A 17,153-nucleotide genomic window follows, 5' to 3' on the forward strand; every position below is an offset into this window, starting at 1 on the left:
TAGATGTACATTGAGATGTGACCTCCTGTTCGTTCAGCAAACAATGGAGAGATCTGGCAGGTCACAACCTGCTGAGGACGACCAGAGCAGCACCGATAACATGAAGATGGCAGCTGGTAAGTATAATACTAGGGACAGGGAATTAAATTAGTGACACCACTCCAGTGGTAAAATAGAAAAAGTATATGCTGGAGTGGTACCTTAAAACCACTCACCTTACCAATCCCCTAGCACCAATCTTCCAACAGCTCATGGATCTTTGCAGGTTTTTTTTTTTCCTCTTCTGTCCAGACAAGCATACACCAATAACTGCAGCAGTGATGCATTGAGCAACTTTTGCCGACAGATAAAAGCAGTTGCAAGACTCCCTTGGCAGCAACTTGTTTCCCATTGAAGCTAAGGATGGGACATATTGACACCCAATATGCTTTATTCTTCTTTTCCCCAAAATCTGTCACGGGATGATGGTTGAGATGTCACCATCTACATTAGCAAATTAGATTATCCGATTTTTCCAAATTGGAAGTCTTTGCCCAGTTTTTATGTAATGTGTGTGTATAGCTTAACTCTTGGGACAAATGTTCTTTGCTATTGATCCATTCCAAATTGTTGCAGTGCCTGACATCCACCTCACCCCAAATGTTGTGGCATAAAGAGCAGCCACCAAAATATTTTCCAAAAAGGTTACAATTTTACACCAGTTTGATGAACTAGAACAATATTCCATCATTAAAGATCAAAAGTTACAGCTTTACTAATGCTTTTGCTGTGGTTTGATAAATTATCACACAAACGCAAATAATTCACAACCCACACATATATTAAAATAATGATTTTTATTTATTAAATACTTGAAATATGCCTTTTTTTGGGGGGACAATAAGACGGAACTAGGTTTTAGAGGTGGAAAATCAAAAAAGCAAAAAATATGTTAAAATATTTAATAAAGATTGGTGAGTTAAAAGGTTTTTCTGGCACTGATTGCTTCCGGACTGGGAAGTGAGTGGTGCTCATATCTTGCCAACAAAGCGAACCTACCAAGACACTTACATGATAGCTGCCAATCAAGCATCTGTCCAGTCAGGTATCTGGACAGGTATGATGTCCTCAGCGCTGCTGAAGGGATCCTGACAGCGGATACATGCTGCCTGATCCACAGGCCGCATATATCAGACACTGCCTGTATGATCTAAGCCAGGTATGCTTCACTCTGAAATGCTGCAGCTTTTCAGAAAAAAACATACTGTACTTTAGCTTCTCATCTCCTGCTGCCAATGACTGATGGGTCTCTTTCTGTACATGCACATAAGAAGAAAATTGGAGCAGAAGGGGAGAAGCCACTGGGGACCCACCTGTCAGACTTATCTCCAGTGTGACTCGGTGCCGATGGCTTTTAAAGTACGTTTCAGGAAAGTACTTACTTGGCTGAAGTCATACAGCCAGTACCTGATATAGGCTGCCTGTGGATTGGGCAGCCTGTATCAGACAGGTCCAGGTGCCGTTTATGGCAAGTGGTTGAACATTATCCTCCCAGCATGTCCTGCCGCTCTAATGGCATGCTAGGAGTTATAGTTTATATTTACTCTTTTTTAATTAGAACGTACCGTACTTGCCTCTTAACAGCTTCTGTTCTCTTTTTCGTGGCGCTAGACAGAAGGAAGTGGACGGTCTTCTATCCAGATCGCGAGCTGCAGTGACGTAATGAGGAGGCAGGGCCGGGGGGACTGTGCATTGTGCTACTCCTGCCCTGCCTCTTTATTACGTCACTGCAGCTCGTGATCTGGATCAGGTCCGGACTGGGGCTGAAATTCAGCCCTGGCATTCGAAATCACACAGGCCCATGTTGTCCCCGTCCCCATGAACCAGATGGGATATATTACTAATATTACCCCGGATGGAGGAAAGGAAGATTTTCTACAAGACCAATATTTCTAATGATACCCGTGGCCTGCTGGGGTAAGTGACCAAGTCAGTAACTTTGTGCTTCATCACAACTCTTAACAGTATGGGTGTATTGAGAACACCGATTCTGTTAACAGCGTAGCAGACAAGGCAGCCCATGACCAGACAGGCCCTTCTGGCATTTGCCAGAATTGCCAGATGGCCAGTCCGGCCCTGATCTGGATAGAAGACCTTCCACTTCCTCCTCTCTAGCACGGCGGCAGTGAAATCATGGCATGCTTAAGACAGCAGTGGCACAACTGCGGCACCGACAGTTCAGCCAGATCCCTGCTCCGGTGACCCCTCTCCACCACTGCCACCCACCACAGCAAACTAGGCTACATTCAGACTATAAGATGCACCCCCATTTTCCTCCCAAATTTGGGGAGAAAAAGTCTGTCTTATAGTCTGAAAATATACTGTACATATGTAATAAAAATTGAATGATAACATTACAAATAAAGGAAGAATGACATAGCACTCCATATCCAAGGACAGTACATGAGAGAGGTATCAACATTTCACTTTTCAGGGGTATTGATAAACAAGCCGAGTATCATTAGCATAACTGGCACGATTCTCTCACATTAGCCTGCAGCCATATGACTACAGCCTTGGTCTTCATTTAGATTTTTCTGTTTCATGTCCATGTTCTTGCTGTGTTTTTCATGGATAGTACACATACCCATTAAAATCTATAGGACTGCTCACATCTTTGTTTTTTTGCAGACCAAGGCCCTATTCATTAAGACTAGAATTTCATGCTTCAGTCTTATAGATGGCAAAAAGGAGTAAGATGTGCGTAATTAACCGCCACACGCCACTTAATGAATTAAGTGCATATCATATCATTGTAAGAAATGTTACTCCAGTCTCCGACTGGATTGCGTTTCTGCTGTAAATGATGCACGGACCTCTTGAAGAACTTTTTGGGTGGACCTCGCCATGACACGTCCGGCCCATGCTCCACTCACTTTGGCTGATATGGCCTGTACCGGTGTGAAAATGCAAAAAGTCAGAATAGTTTTGCTCAATTTTGAATTGCGTTAAAGGATTTGTGACTTTTCAAAGTGTTTTACTCTAGAAATCTGACTAAAACACTTTGATGAATCTGTCCACAAAAAGATTTAAAAAAAAACAACAGACAAGTCTATATTTGATCCATGTCACAGATGCATGGTTAATGGAAAATAATGGCAAAATAGGTCTATTGGATTATTCTACTTCCTGAAACAAAAATCCCAGACTAAAAAAATCATCAAATGAAAATGTACCAATGGAAAATGCGTAAAAAACAACAATCCCGCTTACAGTCCATTGGCAAAAAAGTAGGGTTCAATACAAATATAAATGCTGATACTTTGGGTGAACTTATATTTTTATTTCTTTTTTAGGTATTCAATATGACATTGCTTTTGTTCCAAATTGGAGTGCTCTGTATAGGTATTTTATACCACAGTGTGGAAGGGAAGAGAGATCCGGTCACATATTGTGGAGGTCAGTACATTTTCATTCATGATAAAATACATTTTTATCAAACAGAAGCAAAGTCAACTGATCTGATATTGATGATGTGTTCTAAGGAAAGATTACCAATGTAAAAGTAGTGGAAAAACCTTTGAATCCCTTACTACAAGTGGGCAGATTGCAAGTGCTTGCCTGCATTTGGGCGTACATTTATGACTCCATAGTTGTGCTTGTGCCATCTGTAGAAGGAGCCGGCTGTAATACACAGCTGAGCTCCTGCTGTGTGTTCTGAGACCGGAGCTAGATCCAATCCCAGCATTTTAACCTCCCAGCATCCCCCAAAGTGCTATCGTGGGGTGCTAATGGGTTTGTTTGTCAACCAGAGACCAACCAATCAATGGTTTCCATGACTGCCTTATCCCTCAGCCCATTAGATCTTACTGGATATAGCGTCTACTACACACATTGACAAATTGCATAATGCGCTGCACTACATAAGTATTACAGTGTATGATCAATATGATCACTGGTTCAAGTCCCCCTTGCGAGACTAGTAAGTGATGTAAAAAAAAGAAAGTCTGTGCTACATTAAAAAATAAAAGATTATTATTCATTTTTATAGCGCCATTTATTCTATGGCGCTGTACATGTAAAAAAAAGGGGCATACATAGACAAGTACAATAAACATGAGCAATACAAGGCACACACAAGTACAGAAGGAGGGAGAACCCTGCCCGCGAGGGCTCACAGTCTACAGGGGATGGGTGAGGATACACTAGGAGAGGGTAGAGCTGGTTGTGCGGCGGTTCAGTAGACTGAGGATCACTGCAGGTTGTAGGCTTTTCGGAAGAGGTGGGTCTTTAGGTTCCTTTTGAAAGTTTCCGTGGTAGGCGAAAGTCTGATGTGTTGTGGTAGAGAGTTCCAGAGTATAGGGGAAGCACGGGAGGAGTCTTGTATGCGGTTGTGGGAAGAAGAGATGAGAGGGGAGTAGAGAAGGAGATCTTGAGAGGATCGATGGTTGCGTGTAGGTAAGTACCGGGCGACCATGTCACAGATGTATGGAGGAGACAGGTTGTGGATGGCTTTGTATGTCATAGTTAGGGTTTTGAAGTGTAGCCTCTGGACAATAGGAAGCCAGTGAAGGGCTTGGCAGAGAGGAGAGGCTGGGGAATAACGGGGAGACAGGTGGATTAGTCGGGCAGCAGAGTTTAGGATAGATTGGAATGGTGCAAGATTGCTAGAGGGGAGGCCAGAGAGTAGGAGGTTTCAATAGTCGTGGCGGGAGATGATGAGGGCATGCACAAGCGTTTTTGCAGTTTCTTGGTCAAGGAATGTACGGATCTAGGATATGTTTTTGAGTTGGAGTCGGCAGGAGGAGGCAAGGGCTTGGATATGTGGCTTGAAAGAGAGGGCAGAGTCAACAATCACCCGAGGCACCGAGCATGCGGGACTGGGGAAAGTGAACAGCCATTAACATTGATGGATAGGTCTGGTGGAGTGGTAGAGTGAGGTGGGGGAAAGATGATGAATTCTGTTTTGTCCATGTTCAGTTTTAGAAAGCGAGTAGAAAAGAAAGATGAAATAGCAGACAGACATTGTGGGATTTTGGTCAGTAAGGAGGTGAGGTCAGGTCCAGATAGGTAGATCTGCGTGTCATCGGCTTAGAGATGGTACTGCATACTGTGGGATCCTAGGAGCTGTCCCAGGCCAAAGGTGAAGATGGAGAAGAGTAGGGGTCCTAGAACAGAGCCTTGGGGAAATCCGACAGACAGGGGGCGAGGTGCGGAGGTGGTGTAGGAGAGGGAGACACTGAATGTTCGGTCTGTTAGATATGAAGAGATCCAGGATAGGGCCAAATCTGTGATGCCAAGAGATGACAGAATCTGTAGCAGGAGGGAATGGTCCACAGTGTCAAAAGATAATGCTTTTTTTTTTGCTACACATAGCAGGGCTGAAGCCCTTCTATGTGTAGCACAAGTGATCAGATGATCACAGCTTCAAGTCTCCTAAGGAGTCTATTGAAGCAATGAAAAATTAGAAAAAAATGTTTTTAAAAATATAAAAGATCAAATAACCCCCTTTTGCCCCATTCAAAATAAAACAATAAAAAACATATTTGGTATCGCTGCGTTAAGAATTGTCCGATCGATCAAAATATTAAAGGAATTAATCCAATCCGTAAACGGCGTAACAAGAAAAAAAAAAACGCCAGGTTTACATTTTTTTTGCTCTCAACAACATTGCAATAAAATGCAATAACAGGCGACCAAAACATTGTATCTGCCCCAAAATCATATCAATAAAAACATTAGCTTGGCGCACAAAAAATAAGTCTTAACCCAGCCTCGGATACTAAAAAATCACGACTCTACTTGTCTCGGAAAATGGAGCTGGGTTTGTTTTGTTTTTTTACTATTGTTTTTTTATCAGTCACCTAAATAAAACAAAATCTATACATATTTTGTATTTGCAAACTCGTAATGCCTTGGGGAATCATAATGGCAGGTTAGTTTTGGAATTTAGTGTACAAAGTTAAAAAAAAAAAATAGTGAAATTGCCCTTTTTTTTGCAATTCCACTGCACTTAGGCTACGTTCACATTAGCGGCGGGCGCCGCAGCGGCGCCGCATGCGTCATGCGCCCCTATATTTAACATGGGGGCGCATGGACATGCGTCGCACTTGCGTTTTGCGCCGCATGCGTCGCTGCGGTGCCCGCGTCCGGGCGCAGAGGACGCAGCAAGTTGCATTTTTGCTGCGTCCAAAATCCATTTAAAAAAGGACGCATGCGGCGCAAAACGCAGCGTTGTGCATGCGTTTTGCTGCGTTTTTGTTTGCGTTGTGCGCTGCGGCGCACAACGCAAATGTGAACGTAGCCTTAGAATTTTTTCCTGCTTTCCAGTACACTACATAGTAATGTCAGTGATGTCTTTCAAAAGTGAAACGCGTCCCACAAAAAAAACAAGCCCTGACACAACCATATTGACTGAAAAATAAAAAAAAATATGGCTCTGGGAAGAAGAAGAGCAAAAAAATAAAAATGCAAAAACATGCTACTGCTACAGCCATGTTTTTTTTCTTCCAGCAAAATGGCAGCGGCGCTTGTGCAGTAGCATCTATCGGTAAGCAATAGCCGATGCCATTTTGCTGGAGGAAATAAAAATTGGCAGCGGCAGGTATCAGAGATAAATGCCACTGCGCCGATGCCATTTTGCTGGATGTAATTTTTTTTTCTAACCCCATAATATTATAATTAAAATGTATGTATAGTATGTAAAATATTGGGCAGATCACTGAAGGATCAGTGATCTGTCATAAGCTCACATAGATGCATATGTAAGCAGAGCCCCTGCATAAAACCCTGCCCACAGGCCGCCCCGAAGCACAAGAATCTCATTAACTGAAAAATACAAATACTGATTAAACAACAACCACAAGACGGATTTCAATCAGTATAGCGGTGCCAACCTGAAAGTGCCTGTAGTTTACTGAGCAAAATCCTACTGACAGGTTCAGTTTAAGGTCTGAAACCTTGGTCAAAATAATCTGAGCACACAAATCTCCAAGGGTGCTCTAACTTTTGCATCAGTCCATTTTCCTTTTTGTAATTTTTAAAATGTAAAGATGGCAATATACACTGCTCAAAAAATAGAGGAAACCCTAAAATTCCACATCCTAGCTATCATTAAATTAAATATTTCAGTTGTAAATTGTTATTTATTACATAGTGGAATGCGTTGAGAAAATATAAATGTAAATCAAAATTAATATGGAGATCTGGATTTAGAATGATACACAAAATCAAATAGTGTACAGTGGGGCAAAAAAGTATTTAGTCATTCAGCAATAGTGCAAGTTCCACCACTTAAAAAGATGAGAGGTGTCTGTAATTTACATCATAGGTAGACCTCAACTATGGGAGACAAACTGAGAAAAAAAAATCCAGAAAATCACATTGTCTGTTTTTTTATCATTTTATTTGCATATTATGGTGGAAAATAAGTATTTGGTCAGAAACAAAATTTCATCTCAATACTTTGTAATATATCCTTTGTTGGCAATGAAAGAGGTCAAACGTTTTCTGTAAGTCTTCACAAGGTTGCCACACACTGTTGTTGGTATGTTGGCCCATTCCTCCATGCAGATCTCCTCTAGAGCAGTGATGTTTTTGGCTTTTCGCTTGGCAACACGGACTTTCAACTCCCTCCAAAGGTTTTCTATAGGGTTGAGATCTGGAGACTGGCTAGGCCACTCCAGGACCTTGAAATGCTTCTTACGAAGCCACTCCTTCGTTGCCCTGGCGGTGTGCTTTGGATCATTGTCATGTTGAAAGACCCAGCCACGTTTCATCTTCAATGCCCTTGCTGATGGAAAGAGGTTTGCACTCAAAATCTCACGATACATGGCCCCATTCATTCTTTCATGTACCCGGATCAGTCGTCCTGGCCCCTTTGCAGAGAAACAGCCCCAAAGCATGATGTTTCCACCACCATGCTTTACAGTAGGTATGGTGTTTGATGGATGCAACTCAGTATTCTTTTTCCTCCAAACACGACAAGTTGTGTTTCTACCAAACAGTTCCAGTTTGGTTTCATCAGACCATAGGACATTCTCCCAAAACTCCTCTGGATCATCCAAATGCTCTCTAGCAAACTTCAGATGGGCCTGGACATGTACTGGCTTAAGCAGTGGGACATGTCTGGCACTGCAGGATATGAGTCCATGGTGGCGTAGTGTGTTACTTATGGTAGGCCTTGTTACATTGGTCCCAGCTCTCTGCAGTTCATTCACTAGGTCCCCCCGCGTGTTTCTGGGATTTTTGCTCACCGTTCTTGTGATCATTCTGACCCCACGGGGTGGGATTTTGCGTGGAGCCCCAGATCGAGGGAGATTATCAGTGGTCTTGAACGTCTTCCATTTTCTAATTATTGCTCCCACTGTTGATTTCTTCACTCCAAGCTGGTTGGCTATTGCAGATTCAGTCTTCCCAGCCTGGTGCAGGGCTACAATTTTGTTTCTGGTGTCCTTTGACAGCTCTTTGGTCTTCACCATAGTGGAGTTTGGAGTCAGACTGTTTGAGGGTGTGCACAGGTGTCTTTTTATACTGATAACAAGTTTAAACAGGTGCCATTACTACAGGTAATGAGTGGAGGAAAGAGGAGACTCTTAAAGAAGAAGTTACAGGTCTGTGAGAGCCAGAAATCTTGATTGTTTGTTTCTGACCAAATACTTATTTTCCACCATAATATGCAAATAAAATGATTAAAAAAAACAGACAATGTGATTTTCTGGATTTTTATTTCTCAGTTTGTCTCCCATAGTTGAGGTCTACCTATGATGTAAATTACAGACGCCTCTCATCTTTTTAAGTGGTGGAACTTGCACTATTGCTGAATGACTAAATACTTTTTTGCCCCACTGTATATAGCATATAGTGACCACAAAGAAAGTGACCCATTTCAGAGAACATAAACTCATGTAATTTCTTGTGAATCAACATGAAATAACAAGATCTAACTATGAAGAAGAATACCTTATATTTCTACATAGATGGGAACAATTAAATAAGGAAATACTAGCTGAATTATGTATATTGGAGAATTGGTGACCAGATGAATATTAAAAAAAATATTCTGAAGTCTTATTTTTTGATCCCTGTACTGACACTTTTACTTATACAATTTTAGGGTATATACGATGTTTTGATCGCCTCTTATTGTATTTTGTTGCAATGTTGTGGTGGCCCAAAAAAACCTAATTATGGCTTTTTACATTTTTTCTCGTTACTAGTGATGAGCAAGCTTCCCCGTCACTTCTCAATAGTCTATCGAGCATCAAGGCATTCGGCTACACTCGTTACTCGATCTAGTATTGCGGGTGATCGAGAGACATGCTCAAGTCCCCGCCCTGCATGTTTCGCAGCTGTTAGACAACCTATAAACATGCAGTGATTGCCTACCATATACTGTAATGCCATAGCCATGTTGGCTACTGGCATTACTGTGATCATCAGGTCTTATAGAAGACCCGGTGATGCGATTCTCGGCACACTGTCCTCTGGAAGCAGTTCAGGGAGAGTTGTTATACAAGGGAGAGCTTAGATTAATGTCTGCCATCCCCCTCTCCCCTCAATTATTATTAAGTTGTACCCGTTAGTGCCTTTCATGTGGCACTAAAGGTTTTTTTTTACCTTTTTTAAACCTATTAAATAATTTTAAAAAATCTCGTGGGGTTCCCCAATATTTTTGATAACCAGCTAAGGTAAAGGAGACTGCTGGCAGCTGATATTATCAGACTGGGAAGGTCCATGGTTATTTTGCTCTCCCAACTTAAAAACAAGAGGCCTCAGCCGCCCTAGTGATTAAATAGTTTTCTCTGGGGGTGTCCAGTCATATGAAGACAGTATCATACCACATCATGCCAGCAGTATCAGTCCATACGTCTTGCCAGCTGGAGTGTGCAGCCTAAATAAGCACTGCTGATTCATTACATAGCACACAAGAGGTGAGGAGCTAACACAGTAAAAAAAAGTTTAAAAAAATATTTTATACAATAAAAAAAACTAAAATTTGAATCACCCCAAATTTCCCTTCTTAAAAATAAAGATATAAAAAAAATATTTGGTATTACCACTTCTGTGTAAAATTAATTACCTGATCAGTAAATACCATAACAATAAAAAGTGTGGGTTTTCAGTGTTTGCAACTCTGCAAAATGTAACAACTCTGCTGGCATCACGGCATGGCCTCGCATCTCTCACACTGTCTTACCCACTGCTCCAGGTCATGATGTGGTTTCTGTTTCATGCCAGCTCCATGTTCTGTGTCTCTGCTCTCTGCATGCTTCCTGGCTGTGTGTATAGGGGGGCGGCGCCTGAACTCTCTGGTTCTTATAGGAATCAGGTGCATCTGTCTAATCTGTTTCTGACCAATTACCAAGAGGCCTCCAGTATATAGTGCAGCTCCACCCAGTGGCCTGGGCCTGTGCAATGTGTTAGCTCAGTTAGTGTTTAGCTGCTGAGTTTGCCAGGCCTTGCTCTGAGTTACTCCCTCTCTGGAAGCTTTTCTCTGTGCTATTGCCTTGGTCTTGTTGTCCGCCCTCCAGGAGGCAGAATATCCTGGTCTGTTATGATCCCAATGGCAGAGGATCTCTGATATTCCGGCAAGATAGAAAAAATATAAATACTGCTCTAGGGAGGTGGAAACTGGGCTAACCGCATACCTGATCCTGACACAAACAACTAAAAGTAGCCGGTGAACGTGCCTACGTTGGTTCTAGATGTCTCAAGCCAGCCGGAGAACTAACTACCCCTAGAGGGAAAAAATAAGACCTCGCTTGCCTCCAGAGAAATTGAACCCCAAAGATATAGAAAGCCCCCAACAAATAATAACGGTGAGGCAAGAGGAAAACACAAACGTAGAGATGAACTAGATTCAGCAAAGTGAGGCCCAATAGTCTAGATAGCAGAAAATAGATAGTGGACTATGCGGTTAGCAGAAAACCCTACAAAACATCCACGCTGAACATTCAAGAACCCCCACACCGACTGACGGTGTGGAGGGAGAATATCAGCCCCCTAGAGCTTCCAGCGAGTCAAAAATCAAATGTAAAGCAAGCTGGACAAAAACACTGAATAATGCAAACGATCCAAATTGTACAAAACAGACTTAGCTTCTCTTGCATGAGGCAGACTGAAAGGAATCCGGAGGAGACCAAATAGGTCTGGATACAACGATGCCAGGCAAGAGACTGAGTCCAGAGGAGACTCAAATAGGGAACACCCGCTGCTTAACGACACAGCTGGAGCTCAGGCCTGCAACAAGACATACCTAACACAATACCGTTAGTGACCACCAGAGGGAGCCCAGAAACACAGTTCACAACACTGGTCCCTGTGTCCTTGTTTCTTGTCTTGTTCCGTTTCCTTGTCTGAACTTAGTCTTATCTTGGTCTCCTTGTCTGTGGCTTCCTTCCCTGCTGTGTCTTTCCTCGTGTTCTCAGTTTGCTTACACTCCGCACTCTTGCGGCTCTGCCTGCTCTGTACCTTTGTGGCTTTACCTCTGCTCCGCACTCCTGCGGTTCTTCTCCTTTCTACTCTGCTTAGCTTCTGTAGCTGCCCCTGCTAATCCCTTGCAGCAGCTCCTCTCCACATTCCTTGTGGCTCCACTCTGCTTTGCTGCAGAAACGTCTCGCTGCAGCTCTTCTCCGTATTCCTTGCGGTTCTGCTCTGCTTAGCTTTAGTTGCTACACTTTCTCTTGCTGCTCAACCATTCCTATCCGCAGCCTTGCGGTTCTCTTCCTGTGTGAACAGGTCCCAACATGTTCCTTCATTCTCCTTTCCTTCTGGCTTGTTTCCGTACCTACATCTCCTGTGTGAACAGGCCCCAACCTGTTCCTCCACACTACATATCCGTACCTGCACCTCCAGTGTGAACAGGTCCCTACCTGTTCCTTCATAAACCACATCAACCAGTCCTGTGTTCTCTGCCGTGCCTTCCAATCCAGTGTTCCTGCCAGTCCTGCCGTTCCTGCCATGCCTTCCAGTCCTGTGTTCCTGCCGTCCTAGCCAGTCCTGTGTTTCCTGTGTTCCTGCCAGCCCTGTGTTCTCTGCCGTGTCTCTGCCAGCCCTGTGTTCTCTGCCGTGTCTCTGCCAGCCCTGTGTTCTCTGCCGTGTCTCTGCCAGCCCTGTGTTCTCTGCCGTGTCTCTGCCAGCCCTGTGTTCTCTGCCGTGTCTCTGCCAGCCTACTCGTCTGAGTTTTAGCCGTGCTCTTCTGCCAGTCCTGCCTGATGCCCGCACCAATCCTGGTGTTCCTGTCTCCCAAGTGGGATCAGCAGCCACAGCCAGACACCACCCTGGAGTAGCACCTGGCAGCTGCCTGCTGCACAAGCCTGACCTCACCATCAGAGGCTCCAGTGAAAACCCAGGCAGCTGTCATAGTCACGCCCCTTCCAGGGTAGTCTGGTTTGTGGCACAGTGGGGCCACAAACCCCCCCGAGCTCATGCCCACCAGTCAGGGAGTGAGCGTGACACAAAACATTCAATAAAATCTTTGTATTTACCATTAAATGGAATCAATATAAATATCAGCTATGCATGCAAAAAATCAAGCTCTGACACAGTTCTATCAACAGAAAAATTATAACATTATGGGTCTTGAAAAATGGCAACACAAGCGAAATTTTATTTTTTACCAATTTCATTTCCAAATTTTTCTTCAGCATTTAACCCCTTAATCCCATATGACGTACTATCCCATCGAGGTGACCTGGGACTTAATTCCCAGTGACGGGATAGTACGTCATATGCGATCGGCCGCGCTCACGGGGGGAGCGCGGCCGATCGCGGCCAGGTGTTAGCTGACTATCGCAGCTGACATCCGGCACTATGTGCCAGGAGCGGTCATGGACCGCTCCCTGCACATTAACCCCCGGCACACCGCGATCAAACAGGGAACAGGAGTACAGGGAAGAATCGCGCAGGGAGGTGCTTCCCTGAGACGATCGGTACAAGGCGATGTGCTCACCTTGTACTGAGCGTCTCCTCCCTGCAGGCCCCATATCCAAAATGGCCGCGGGGCTACTTCCGGGTCCTGCAGGGAGGTGGCTTACCAAGTGCCTGCTCAGAGCAGGCGCTGGTAAGCCAGGAGCCCTGCTTGTCAGATCGCTGATCTGACACAGTGCTCAGCAAAGTGTCAGATCAGCGATCTGTCACTATACAGTGATGTCCCCCCTGGGACAAAGTAAAAAAAAAAAAAATTTTTAGATGTGTAAATAAAAAAAAATCCTAAATAAAGAAAAAATATATATATATATTGTTCCCATAAATACATTTCTTTATCTAAATAAAATAAAAAAACAATAAAAGTACACATAGTTAGTATCGTCACGTCCGTAGCGACCTGACCTATAAAACTGTCCCACTAGTTAACCCCTTCAGTGAACACCGTAAAAAAAAAAAAAAAAAGAGGCAAAAAACAACGCTTTATTATCATACCGCCGAACCAAAAGTGGAATAACACGCAATCAAAAAGACAGATATAAATAACCATGGTACCGCTGAAAACGTCATCTTGTCCCGCAAAAAATGAGCCGCCATACAGCATCATCAGCAAAAAAATAAAAAAGTTACAGTCCTCACAATAAAGCAATGCAAAAATAATTATTTTTTCTATAAAATAGTTTTTATCGTATAAAAGCGCCAAAACATAAAAAAATTAAGTATATAAGGTATCGCTGTAATCGTACTGACCCGAAGAATAAAACTGCTTTATCCATTTTACCAAACGTGGAACGGTGTAAACGCCCCCCCAAAAGAAATTCATGAATAGCTGGTTTTTGGTCATTCTGCCTCACAAAACTCGGAATAAAAAGAGATAAAAAAAGTCACGTGCCCGAAAATGTTACCAATAAAGACGTCAACTCGTCCCGCAAAAAACAAGACCTCACATGACTCTGTGGACCAAAATATGGAAAAATTATAGGTCTCAAAATGTGGTAACGCAAAAAATATTTTTTGCAATAAAAAGCGTCTTTCAGTGTGTGACAGCTGCCAATCATAAAAATCCGCTAAAAAACCCGCTCTAAAAGTAAATCAAACCCCTTCATCACCCTCTTAGTTAGGGAAACATAAAAAAAATTATTTATTTCCTTTTTCCCATTAGGGCTAGGGTTAGGGTTAGTGTTTGGGCTAGGGTTAGGGCTAGGGTTAGGGTTGCGGCTAGGGTTAGGGCTACAGTTAGGGTTGGGGCTAAAGTTAGGGTTAGGGCTGGGGCTAAAGTTAGGGTTGGGGCTAAAGTTAAGGTTAGGGCTACAGTTAGGGTTGGGGCTAAAGTTAGGGTTAGCGTTAGGGCTAAAGTTAGGGTTAGGGTTGGAGCTAAAGTTAGGGTTAGGGTTTGGATTACATTTACAGTTGGGAATAGGGTTAGGGATGTGTCGGGGTTAGGGGTGTGGTTAGGGTTATGGTTGTGATTAGGGTTAGGGGTGTGTTTGGGATAGGGTTTCAGTTAGAATTGGGGGTTTCCACTGTTTAGGCACATCAGGGCTCTCCAAAAGCGACATGGCATCCGATCTCAATTCCAGCCAACTCTGCATTGAAAAAGTAAAACCGTGCTCCTTCCCTTCCGAGCTCTCCCGTGCGCCCAAACAGGGGTTTACCCCAACATATGGGGTATCCGCATACTCAGGACAAATTGGACAACTATTAGGGTCCAATTTCTCTTGTTACCCTTGGGAAAATAAAAATTTGGGGGGCTAAAAAAACATTTTTGTGGGAAAAAAAATTATTTTTATTTTCACGACTCTGCGTTATAAACTGTAGTGAAACACTTGGGGGTTCAAATTTCTCACAACACTTCTAGATAAGTTCCTTGGGGGGGGTCTAGTTTTCAGAATGGTGTCACTTGTGGGGGGTTTCTACTGTTTAGGTGCATCAGAGGCTCTGCAAATGCAACATGACGCCTGCAGACCAATCCATCTATGTCTGCATTCCAAATGGCGCTCCTTCCCTTCCGAGCTCTGCCATGCGCCGAAACGGTGGTCCCCCCGCATATGGGGTATCAGCGTACTCAGGACAAATTGGACAAAAACTTTTGCGGTCCAATTTCTCCTGTTACCCTTGGGAAAATTCAAAACTGGGGGCTAAAAAATAATTTTTGTGAAGAAGAAAAAAAAAAAATAATAATTTTTATTTTCACGGCTCTGCATTATAAACTGTAGTGAAACACTTGGGGGTTCAGAGATGTCAAAACACATCTAGATAAGTTCCTTAGGGGGTCTACTTTCCAAAATGGTGTCACTTGTGGAGGGTTTTAGTGTTTAGGCCCATCAGGGGCTCTCCAAACGTGACATGGTGTCCCATCTCAATTCCAGTCAATTTTGTATTGAAAAGTCTAATTGCGCTCCTTCCCTTCCGAGCTCTGCTATGCGCCCAAACAGTGGTTTACCCCCACATATGGGGTATTAGCGTACTCAGGACAAATGGCACAACAACTTTTGGGGTCCAATTTCTTCTCTTACCCTTGGGAAAATTAAAAATTGGGGGCAAAATGTTCATATTTGTGAAAAAATATGTTTTTTTATTTTTACGGCTCTGCATTATAAACTTCTGTGAAGCACTTGGTGGGTCAAAGTGCTCACCACACATCTAGATAAGTTCCTTAGGGGGTCTACTTTCCAAAATGGTGTCACTTGTGGGGGGTTTCAATGTTTAGGCACATCAGGGGCTTTCCAAATGCAACATGGAGTCCCATCTCAATTCCAGTCAATTTTGCATTGAAAAGTAAAATGGCGCTCCTTCCCTTCTGAGCTCTGCCATGCGCCCAAACAGTGGTTTACCCCCACATATGGGGTATCAGCGTACTCAGAACAAATTGTACAACATCTTTTGCGGTCCATTTTCTCCAGTTACCCTTCGTAAAATAAGGGTTAATAAACTTCTTGAATGTGGTTTTGAGCACCTTGAGGGGTGCAGTTTTTAGAATGGTGTCACACTTGGTTATTTTCTATCATATAGACCCCTCAAAATGACTTCAAATGTGATGTGGTCCCTAAAAAAATATTGGTGTTGTAAAAATGAGAAATTGCTGGTCAACTTTTAACCCTTATAACTCCCTAACAAAAAAAAATTTTGTTTCCAAAATTGTGCTGATGTAAAGTAGACATGTGGGAAATGTTATTTATTAACTATTTTTTGTGACATATCTCTCTGATTTAAGGGCATAAAAATACAAAGTTGGAAAATGTTACCACTATCATGAAGTACAATATGTCACGAGAAAACAATGTCAGAATCACCAAGATCCGTTGAAACGTTCCAGAGTTATAACCTCATAAAAAAATTTTTGGCCCGGTCATTAACGTGCAAACATAAAGTAGAATAATCACTGCACTCATATGGTTTTTTGTTTGCTCCAAGTGAAAAAGTTTATTTAGACAATAGTGGTGGTGAAGCGATAGGTACAAAAACGTTTCGGCCAACTCGTGGCCTTGATCACAATATCGCCTATTGGGACGTTTCACTAGACTAGGTATACTGTGAGGCCGTGATGGTTATTGTTATGGACACAGTTGTATGAACCAGTGTATTGCTGATGTAGCTCAAGCCAAGTACACAGTAGTATTAGTTTAGTATTAGATGGTATAGCTGTCTCATACGAGAAATGTAATATGCCAAATGTGGCTGGAGGGTTCCTGTGTCGTTTTTTATGTGTCTCCAAAGAAACAGGAGAGGATAGAGATCCGTCGGTAGATAATTTCAGTATGCTGCACAGGGAGCCAACATGGGTGGATTGGTGGGAGCAGGCCGACACAGTCCGTGTCTAGGCTGTAGGAGCTCCTACAGCCTAGACACGGACTGTGTCGGCCTGCTCCCACCAGGCAGTAGGAAATTTAGTGAAAATGAAATCATATTGTTTGCAAACGATTTAAACAGATGATTTGTTTGAGACAAATAAAGTAACGCCTCCTTCAGACGTCTGTTTTTTACTGATACAACATGTGTCCATTATGTGCCTGGTCATATATCTATGTTTTTCTCCTAGAAATATGGAGACATGTCCGTTATTAATCCTACTCAGGGATCTAACTCACTCTTTTAAGTCTATGGGTCCAGAAAAGAATCAGAATGGTACATTGATCTATGGTATGGACATTTTTTCTCCCCAAGAATCTGCCTCCAGAGCTTATTTTAAATGAAAGGTGCAGTTACCAGTGTGAGATATGTCAGGAGAGCAGACTGTCAGTCATAAC

General features: G+C 42.9%; 2 protein-coding genes across 7 annotated transcripts in view; both read left to right on the forward strand.

Moving 5' to 3' along the window:
• The window catches only part of LOC143781788 (protein NYNRIN-like), a 1,337,202-nt gene that overhangs the window by 893,270 nt on the left and 426,779 nt on the right, over positions 1–17,153 (forward strand). The window lies entirely within an intron of this gene.
• The window catches only part of CNPY1 (canopy FGF signaling regulator 1), a 211,907-nt gene that overhangs the window by 64,957 nt on the left and 129,797 nt on the right, over positions 1–17,153 (forward strand). For all 6 annotated transcript variants that reach the window (XM_077268616.1, XM_077268618.1, XM_077268614.1 and 3 more), the window contains one exon: positions 3,336–3,438. In XM_077268616.1, the coding sequence (XP_077124731.1) occupies positions 3,345–3,438 (94 nt within the window). In that variant the 5' untranslated portion in view covers positions 3,336–3,344. The remainder of the gene's footprint in view (positions 1–3,335; positions 3,439–17,153) is intronic.

This window comes from Ranitomeya variabilis, chromosome 6 (assembly GCF_051348905.1).
Source record: "Ranitomeya variabilis isolate aRanVar5 chromosome 6, aRanVar5.hap1, whole genome shotgun sequence".
Classification (NCBI taxonomy): Eukaryota; Metazoa; Chordata; class Amphibia; order Anura; family Dendrobatidae; genus Ranitomeya; species Ranitomeya variabilis.